Below are 10,915 nucleotides of genomic sequence, written 5' to 3'. Positions count from 1 at the left end.
CATCTTCGTTGTTGGGGTATAACATCACTTATATTTTAGTATAGCCGCGAACTAATGTGTTAAGGAAAACTTGTTGAACCTGTGATTCTGCCCTTGTAAAGTTGTTGTGTTACACTATTTTATTTCAGTATTTTTATGTATCATCTGATACATATAATGTCGTTGTTTATTATTACAAGATTCCAACAGAGAATATACCAAATTAAGGTCAAACATGTTATAGACATTGAGAGCAGATTTCAAAGTCTAAATAGTATGGACATGTATACTTAAGAACACTCAAAAAGCATGATTAATTATAATTTATAATCTTGTTCAGTTGTCGGCTGTATGTTTGATTGCAAAATACGCGATAAAAGTACGGATGATGTAGTCTCAGTCAGAAAAGTTTACTTGTATCTTTTGACTCCGAAAAATGACCATCCTCTTGCCAATTCAGATTGAATTTTTTTATGACATTTTAAATGTCCGTATAAAATGTACTTTTATTCCTCTCCTTACATCTCTTCTCTCTCCCTTCTCAAAAACCTTGAAGAAAACATATCATTTTCTTCCTCCTTTGTTCAGATCTAGTCCTTTAGGGGCTAGATCTGAGCAAAGATTTCTTGTTTTTAGTTTTATTTTACGTTTTGAATAATTTTCTTTGCTATTAGGGAGATTATTTTCTTCGCTAATACAGCGATTTTATCTACACTTTTATAGTGTTTATTTTTATAGGTTTGTTCGTGATTCGGGTTTTTAGATACAAGTACATCGGGCGATTTGACGGAGGCAAGATCAAGTTCTTCTTCAACAAAATACTAGATCTAGAGTTTCTAGGCTTCTCGCTAAACATGAGTTTTTGGCAAATCACTCCTCTCTAATAGGAGTATCTCTTTTCCAAGAAGAAAATCAATCAAAATGGTCCAACCGTGATTTCGGGTACCATTCCTTCTCCAACATCTCCGTACAAGATTTGAGTGCTACCCTTGTGGATCGCTCTTTCTCTTCGCGATTTATTTATGTTTTGCATCTTTTATTGTATTTGTTTCATGTTTATGATGTACTTTTTTTTTTTGAAAACCATCATGTAAACGTTTCTTAATGGAATGAAATGCTAATGGTTGATTATCAAAAAAAAAAAAAAAATGTCCGCATAAAATAAAAATATTTTTGTTGAAGCTATGTCTTAATAAGCTTAACCTAAATGTATCTCTTTACGGGAAATAAATTGCTTTTAATCCTAGTTATAGTTCTCGTAAATATGATTTTAGAGCTACCTATCACCTTTTCTTTAATTGTGCAGTTGTTTCAACTCTGTAGAGTAAGCTCATAAATATGATTAGCCTTAGTATTGACCTCGATTTCATTCCTCAACTTTTGCACGAAATCTGTTTTTTCAAAAATTAGGTTGATGATGTGGATTAATTGGAGTTGTGTTTTTCCTTTTGTTATGTGGATTGTTTGGAACTGCAAAATGTTATTAGTACTTCTGGATTGGACTTACTTTAAATGATTACACGGATACAACAACTGCAGCAAGGGATCTCATGCAAACTGCACAACAAGAAAACAATTAGAGGAAGAAGGAACTCAAGATGCCTTCCGATGGGCAACTGAATGGAGTGGCTATAATGTTGTCTTTCGAAACGACTTTATACTAATTTTAAATCTGTTGATGGGAAGATATGCTAAAGCTAGAGAACATAAATATAACATTAGTACTGATTTTTCATCGTTCTATTTTTTGAAATACTTTCTCTCTCCTCTCCTCTCCTCTCTCTCACTCCTTCTTCTTCTCTAACAAAACCATCAAAAACAACCATGCTCTGCTCAGATCTAGTCCATTTTTGGACAACATCTGAGCATATTTCTTCATTATTCCTTGCTTTCTAGGTTAGCTAGTACATTAGTTTAGTTTTATTATGTTTTCTACTTATCTACACCGTTTTGGTGGTTTTATCTACTCTTTTAAGGTTTATCTTCGCTTTAATGGCGATTTTGGGTTATTGGGTTGGGTTCTAAGATCAATAGTGATGCTCTCCAACGACGAAATCTCCATCTTTGTTGTCTCCGGCAACGAATTCTTCATCGGAATCTTCATCATCAACTTATCCGGAGATGAAATCTTCATCGTTGGTCTTTTTGACGACGGAAGCTTCATCATTATTTACAAGAGATTTGAGCAAATCACTCCTACTTTGGGAGCATTTCTTTCTAAAGAAGAAAAACAAACTAAATGGTTGGAATTTAATTCCGAGAAAAATCATCCTTCTTCCAATTTAATCGGATCTTATTCATACTTGTATTTGTCTTACTTCGGTAATCCTTCTTTTTCTGTTGTCGGATTTCTCGGTATTGTACTCTTACGGTATGTTCTTGTTACTTTGTATTCTCTTATTTTCGAACTTAAACTCATTGTAACCTTAAAATCCCATTAATGATTATCAAAAAAAAAAAAAGTATTGATTTTTCGAATCAACCATACTCGGTATTAATTTTAAAGTTACTGTATATCTTTTGCGTCAATTGCTAGGTATAATATCAAAAATACACTCAATATCTCCACCTTTTGTAACCACAATGCTATTGTAATAGCCATCATGGACAACCTGTATATTGAAAAATGTATTAATCTTGTACCGCCAGTGATCCTTAGTATTCTGAGAATCGTCCCTATCAATTTATTGTTGGCAATCTTGTGTATAAACTGTAATGAAACAAACAGAGAAGAATAGAAAGGAAAGGAAGGATGCAAACTCAGTTAGACAAACCAAAGTCGAGGCAAGGATTATATCCTCTAGCCTTAAGACAGATTCACCCCGTACTGGTGCTTACGGATTATTGATGTCTGTCTCCCAGGATACAACGACTTTCTTCTCGATGTAGTAGCACTCCAAACTTCGAGAAACGGCGAACCAAAACTTAAAGTGATGAACTCTCTCTTTGACACAAACTTTTAGGATGCAAATAGAATGATGATTAGGTTTCTAATTGATTGATTTTTCTAAGTGTGTGTGCAGGGTTTATATAGAAATTACTAGTACCTCTTCAATGAAGAATCACGATGCTTCAAATACCTCTTCATTGAATAATCATGATGCTTCAAGGATTTCACCAAGGGATGTGTCTTCTGAATTCTGAATAGAATTCCATTCACGTTTGGGTTTTAGGTTTCGTTTAGTTTCAAACTTGAAACCGAAACCACTTAACTTAATGAACATCCAATATACTGATTAAGCCCAGCCATATTTTATAACCCAACATCCAAATCCAAAACCGGTACTAGACCAAGGATTTTCCATTCATATATATACGAAATTGTACTCAGTTTTCCAACATTTTTTTTGTGAGGTTGAACTTGAAGGCCTCTTTCTCAAGAAAAAAATTGTGCAATATATATTTGAATTGTGATAAAGTCGTTAAATATCCATATCTATTTTGAGTTTGAAGCATCGCCACATTTTCTATGGAAAAATACCTGTTATTTCCCCCATGCCATTACTTCTCATATGACAACTTTGAAGGTTGTCCACTGTGTTATTCATGGCTCTGAATGCGACTGCCTCTGATATTTGAAAGCTCTATTTATGGATTATATACGTATGAAAGCTTATACTTAGTTAGCTTGTGTCTTTTGGGTCTTTCTGCAAAGATCAACAATTAGAGTATTTAGTAGAAACATGTGAACCGGAATGGGTCAGCTAAAGTTATTTGTAAATTTCCCAAAGTGATGGAAAACGTTCGATGTCATTTTCTTTTATCAGAACCAGGTTGTATACATCACTGCATTTAGCTCATAGTGGTCTATCTTCAAAAAGAAATTAGGATTTTTGGAGAGATATATGAAATGATTAGATCCATAATTAAAAAGGGATTAACCAATAAATATTAGATTTAAAAATGATTTGAAGTCTGGTCGATAAACTTGAACCAAACTTATTGTACCAATTGTATTTCAGTGGAACATGATAGGTGAGGGCGAGTTTAGGAAGTGATATAACACTAATTTTAATATATATTAGAAAGTGATATTGGAACAATTTCATTCCCCACATTAAACCTAAAACACTTGGAAAACATAGACATGCCTTGGCTAAGAAAAACATCACTTTTATATAATGCCATACTAGTAGCAGAGGAGTGAAAACCAGCTAGCATACAACCTACGGACACAATGTGAGTGGCATTTTTGAAGAAGCACTTAATCGGCTCTAGCCCAAGTCATATCATTCTCAAAGATCCAATGACAAACTTCAATCTTTCCTGGCTGTGATCCTAAAGCCAAAAATGCTCCATGCGTTGGACTCCAAGAAGATGTATCCACATGACAAATAGCAGTACCTTTGTTGATCTTCTCTTTAGTCTTTGCATCCAAAATCTCAGCTTCGTAAACCCTGACTTTAGGAACAGAATGACAGTAATAAACCAAATAAGGATATAAACTCTGATGACAAGAAACAGATTTCGTCACTTGACCACCATTGATTCCTTTGACTTGACCAATCATAATATCTTGTTTTGACCCTTTTACTGACTCGGTACTTCTCACAACAACATTTTGACCCAACACTGATGTTGCAAAATCTATCATGTCTTCAATCGAACCAACACATTTTTTCGTTTCACCTTCACTTGGAACTCTCTCACATTCACCCACCGTATTTTTCAAAATCCCTTCCATTGTTGAATTCTCATCAGCATGGAAAATGGACTTCAGTTCCGAAATTTTCGAAGATGAAAACGGCAATTTGGATGAAATTGACCGGGGCAAAAATGATCTTTTGGGCATCTTATCTCTGATATCAGGCATTGGCATAACATTTCCACTCTTCAAATTCGACTCTCTGAAGAATTTACCTGGTTCAACCCATCTATTTACGGTACTGCCACTGTGACCATGACCATGACCATCCATCAATGAGCTAGTAATAATCCCAGAAGAAGTTCTCTTAGTATATTGAGCAAAAGAAATACTTTTTTTATCTTTATAATCAGTAAAAGAATTGTTAATACCATAAATCGCAAACCCAATCTGCTGATTACTTGCTTTTTGGCCATACCCAGAGAACTTATCACTACCTTCGTTGAAAGATTTCCCATAATTTATAAAGTCGACTTTTGCAGAATTAGATTTCTTAGCATAAGATGTAAAAGAATCATCACCTACATTTGCTTGATCTCTGTAACTAGTGAATTTCTCAGTAGCAGCATTTCCCTCAGCACCATAGTTGTTGAAATTATTCTGTGGGTTATTTGTATCGAAAGCATAAGAAGTAAATGAATCATTGGCAGCATTACCTGACTCACCATAATTCTGAAAAGTAGAACCCATTACATTGGAGCTTTTACCATAACTCGAAAACCCACTGGTAACTGCATTACCATTTTTACCATAACTAGTAAATTTCTCATCTCCAGCATTAACGTTATCTGTATAATGCGTAAATTCCTGAACTCGACCGTTTCCCTCATCGGCGTAACTGGTGAATTTAAGATTGGGTACGTTTTTATTGGGGTTGTAATTGTTGAAGTCGCCAGAACCACCAGTGGCTTTAGTTGCGTAACTATTGAAACTAGTATCAGCAACATTTCCATCAGGTTGGTAATTCGAGAATTTGTCTGAATGACCAACTGAGTCACGACTGTATCTTCTGAACGAGTCAGCTGCCAGGTTTTGATCATCCGAGTAGTTCTTGAACGAGTCGACACCACCGAGTCGATTTGTACCGTAATTGGTGAAGTTTCTCTCAGAGTATTTAGTGAAGGAAACATCGTCACTGTGCTTTGATAAACTCGGGGTTAAATCGGTCATACACATCAAATTCGCTGATGAACAGAAAGATGGCAAGTGAGGTGATAATGAGTTTTGATCAGCTAGTTTGGTATAAAATGATGAATCTACAGCATTCAACGGTGATGCTTTTGAGATTAGAAAAGTGGGTTTTGGTAGATTATTGGAAATCTTTAGATTCCAATAACGAATCAACGAAGCTTTTGCTGTAAATGGGTTCTTCTCTCCATTTACATAAAGAAATGACGATGAAAAGAGAAGAAGAAAAGAGAAAAGAAAATGGAGTCTGTTCATGGTGTTTGAATATGGAATGTGTTGTTTATACAGTTAACATGGGAAGTGATTGAGAAGAGAGTTGAGTGAAAATGTTATTGGTTTCTTTGGTTTAAATAGAAGCTGCTGCTTGGGATTATAGACAGAGAGTGTGCGAGAACTGGTGAGAGAGAGGGAGATAAAAAGGCAGAGAGTTGTGTGTGTGTTTTGAGAGTGGAAAGCAAAAAAGAAGTGATGCTGAGGGGGAAGTAAGATATTGTGTTTCGGTACTTACCATCTATACTGTGCCACACGATTAAATTATGGGTCCACGTATACCGACACTTTAATCGCATTTTGATTTTGATTATCCCTTTTTAATCATATGCAGACACCATATCTTGAAAAGCTTAAGGTAATTTATTTTAACCTAATTGTGGCTTTATGGATAATTGATTTGGGAGTACATTGGCTGTAAAACACTGAGAAATAGTGGATATTTACTCTAAAACAGGAAAACTTTGTGTGGCCCTATTTTGCTGCGATGTTGAGAGGTGTGAATCTTTTATGGTCACTTACGTTTAAAGTAGGTCTACAGTGATTCACCACTTGATTGGCGTAGGCTTATCTCTGTTAGCCCTACTGCAGCACGACAAGGTGTTTTTTAACCCTACCTTTAACGTGGGTTTGCATGACTCAATTCCACTACACGGCATAGTTCCACTGGGGGAGCGATCGTAGTCTGTCTATACTGGATTCCAAAATTTCGATACGCGTTTTTACTTTTTTGTGTTTCGTTTCTTATTTTGGAGTCTCTGTTCTATTCTCTGGCTTCAAATTCCTGATTTCTGTTTCTATACATTTGCTTAAGATGATGGCCTGTGAGAAAATGACAAAATGTAATGTCAAAGTAGTAAGTAGGCAAAACTATGCCACTGGTTTTTCTGTCCAGAGTTGCAGACAAATACCGCGTGGACTCAGTCGACTGCAACACTGTTTTTAGTCGGATTTTGCCGACTGAATTTACTTTCAGAATTCAGACTTGTAAACCCTCGACTGTCATTAACACTTAGTGACTCAATAAAAGTGAGTTAACTCGGTAACCACCATGGCGACATCATGCAAAGTAAAACTCTGGCTTTAAAGAGATGGAATCATCAATATTCATCATCATGTGCAGTTGTCTGATGATCATTCATATTTGACTGTGATGGTTGGATATTTTCACCTTTTGACCGTGTCATGTTTTTTCTTTTTTCGTATCAGCTTTTGAAATAACAAAATTGGCACAACATATTCTCGTTACCATTTACGAATACACATACCTTAAAAGTATTGACGTACAGTACTATGAGTATGGGTAGTTTGGCTTTGGCCCGTCCATGCACTCAAAGTGTTACGGATTGGTTGGGACTTGTATCTGTCAAACGCTATAATTTTTTTAATTTTTTGAGGAACTCCAATTTCGTATGATAGGCGTATTTTTTCAGTATTTTTTTTTTTTTGAAACATGTATTTATTAGAGAAATTAGATGGAAATTACACAAGATTGTCTATTCCCCATGGCGCGGAGTACAATTTGATTAATGAAATTTAGGATCGCCTATTCCTATATTTTGGTTTCAAAATTCCCTGTTTGACTTTCATCCGCTACGTGATTAGCAAGGTCGTCTGCCGCATGGTATCCTTCTTTGTAGTTGTGCTGGATGGCTCTGTATGGTTTCTGATTAATACTTTGCTTTATTTCTCTTATCATTCTCATTAAGTACTAATAAAGCGCACAAGATTAATTTCGTACGTTAAATAATAAGATTGTATAATCAAGTACATCCAAACAAAAATACATGGATAAATATAAAAATATTAAGTATTAGATACATGTATTTTATTGAGGAGATCGGTTTAGGGATGGTGTTAGGATTCAAATTCCATTATTCTTCGGGTTTTTTCAATTTTCTTCATTGAAAAATATTGGTCTTCTTCATTATGACTGAATGTCCCCACCATATATATCGAACAGGCGGATAAGACGCATCTACTTGCGCCGATTTGTCCAATTGGCCAACAATTGGCCAATACTGTAATTTGTATCTGTCGATTAGGAAAATCGGTATATACTATGCATCTGCATCGGCCGATTCTGTTGTGTTTACTGTTCTTTTATTTTGTGTAGTAACAATCAGTGGGTAATCATGTGTTTTATCCACGAGTATTACATTTTTTTTGGTTTTTCACCTTTCTGGAATCGGTGGATATGGCTATGTTTCATCCACTAGTTTTGTTCATTTTTTTTTCCACCTTTTCTAGAATAAGTGGATATGGATATGTTCCATCCACCGATTTCGGGGACCCAATTTTTCTGAAGTTTTCTCCTTCTTCATAATCGGTGGATATGCATGTGTTATATCCAACCGATTTTGTGGAACTCATTTTTCTGGAGTTTTTATCCATCTTAAGAATCGGTGGATATGCATGTTAATCATCCACCGATTATTTGGTCTCATTTCTCTCGACTTTTCTCCTTCTTCATAATCGGTGGATATGTATGTATTATACGCACTGATTTTGTCCCCTTGATTTTGAAACCATTCTTCTTTAGTCATACTTATATCTTTCTCTTTGTTCTTGAATTTATTTTTTGTAGATATGGATAACGGTAAGGAAAGATGCTACTTTCAAGTTGCCGAACAAAAATATGTGGATAGATAGCCAAAAAAATAAAAAAAAATTGTGAGATCTATGTATAAATTTGTATATGGAATAGAAACAAAACTGAAGAAAGCAATTGATTTGGATGATTTACTTGCTCATGAAAAATTATTGAGCTTATCCAATATGCAAAGCATAGGAGCCGAGATTACATTAGGAAGCATGATAATATAGAGATGGAGGTTCTGATATAAGAAGAAGTTGCGGCAGAAGCTGAAGTCGTTGTTGCATAGCTGCTGGTGCTGATAATGATGATAATACTGAAAATGCTGGTGCTTATAATGTTGTTATAACTGAGGAGGTGAAAAAGAAAATAAAAGGTTATGGTTTAGGTTATGCTCCTTGAAAATAATACTTATGTTTTTTATTTTAAGACTTGATAGGTTTGGTTCCTAATAACTTTTAAGGTTTAGTTTGTTTTATGAATGAATGAGCTTATGTTAATTACATCTTATGAATGAATCAATTTGAAGACGAATTGTTGATTTTTTTTTTACAAAAGAATCGACAGATGTTAGCCATGCATATTTGCCGATCATGTCTCTGGTAGAAAATGCTCTTTTCCTAGCCATTTTTTAAGTTACGGTGGGTCAATATTGACGTGTATATGTGCCAATTGTATTCCGTAACCTTTTTGCCAAAAGTTACAATCATCCCTTAAATCCCTACATATCAGCTGATTTTATCACTTATTTCAAATGATATTTTCCTTGCAGTTTTCTAAGCTACAATCGGTCATTAGGGACATGCACATGTGCTGATTATAATTGTTAATCATTTCAGAATAATTTACAAGATTTGATTATAATTGTTAGAGCACTGCTCGGTCGAACTCGCAAGCGTTGCTATCTCAAGCTTATTTGTCAAGTTTAGGTGATCAAAACTACAAGTCTTGATATCTAGTCTACTTGTAGCTATGTCTCGGATTAGGATGGAATGTGTAGTTGAGTTTTAGACTTCACGGCGTTCATCGATTGAAGATGAAGATCTACTGAGGAGACCTTGGAGGAACTTCATCAACAAAAGGTATGTGGAGACTAAAACTGATCTATCACTCAGAAGTCTATTCTATTCTATCTCCTATTGAGACTAAGTCGTATAGCTATATAGACTTTTACATTACACATATTTGATATTTTGAGCTGAGTTTAACTCGGTTATATATTTCTCGAAATATGTGTTGAAAGCTTGTTGTTTTAGCTACGTTCACCATTATTATTGACGAGTTTAGTTAGGAACAGTTTATTTGTTGGAAACTAAATAATAAGTCAAAAGATGATCATGTGAAATATCTTACATGATTTGTGTGACACAGTCATTTGATGTCGACCCAGAATGTTTCTTATTGATCATTTGATCACTTGAAAATTACTTATAAGCTAATAGTTTGTGTGAGACAGCTATTGTCGTCTTCTAAGGATGTTTCAATGATTGAAATGGGAGTTTAGAACAAATAACCTTTGTCTGGATACATCACATTATGCATACCAGTATGCAAACTGTTGTGGTATGATTCAGGTCCGGAAACCAAGTTTGCATACCAGTATGCGAACGGTTTTAACTGTTAAAGTCCGGGAACCAAGTATGCATACCAATATGCGAACGGTTCTACCCGAGTTACAGTCTGGGATGGCAGTATCCATACTGGTTTGCAAACTGCTGGACAAGACCAAAGTCCGGAACTTAAGTTTGCGTACATGTTTGCAAACTAAGAGGTTAAAGTTCTAAAATCGGTTAAGTATGATTTCATACTCATGAACAAATACATTTATAAATTAAGGAATGCAAACCGTGGCTTAATGTTCATGAATTGATTCTTGAATAAGTACTTTGTACAATCATGAATCAAATCCGATTTTGTTTCAATTGTTTCTTGTATACTTCTATGAGAATATAAACAATTGAGCAACTCTATGAGTAACACAATTAGATTCATTTGATTATTTTTCATGTTTGATTGATCATCATATTTGATCTAGAAGTGTTATATGGATGTGGTTAAGACAAAAGTGTTCATATGGCTAACTTCGGTTAACTATTATTGAGCCAACTAAATATACACGTTTAGGTACGGTTACCCATATCTAAATGAAGGTATATTTCATTTGTGTGTAACAAGCTAAGACCATCTAACGATGGAGAGATATTTCTTTGGTTTTAAGCAAACATAGCTTGAATCTT

At 34.9% G+C, this 10,915-nt stretch overlaps 1 protein-coding gene across 1 annotated transcript; it reads right to left on the bottom strand.

The window, feature by feature from the left end:
- Window positions 1-3,967: 3,967 nt before the first annotated feature.
- LOC113300056 (polygalacturonase 1 beta-like protein 3) lies at window positions 3,968-6,237 on the bottom strand. The gene has a single exon (XM_026549203.1). It carries the CDS (start codon window positions 6,065-6,067, stop codon window positions 4,184-4,186), a length of 1,884 nt encoding a protein of 627 aa, XP_026404988.1. The 5' UTR covers window positions 6,068-6,237; the 3' UTR covers window positions 3,968-4,183.
- Between the last annotated feature and the right edge of the window lie 4,678 nt (window positions 6,238-10,915).

The sequence above is a fragment of the Papaver somniferum genome, chromosome 7 (assembly GCF_003573695.1).
Source record: "Papaver somniferum cultivar HN1 chromosome 7, ASM357369v1, whole genome shotgun sequence".
NCBI lineage: Eukaryota > Viridiplantae > Streptophyta > Magnoliopsida > Ranunculales > Papaveraceae > Papaver > Papaver somniferum.
This window is presented reverse-complemented; position numbering and strand designations above follow the sequence as displayed.

What these genes read in the sequence shown, in the direction of transcription:
- LOC113300056 (XM_026549203.1), bottom strand. Translation starts at nt 6,067, where the DNA reads ATGAACAGACTCCATTTTCTTTTCTCTTTTCTTCTTCTCTTTTCATCG.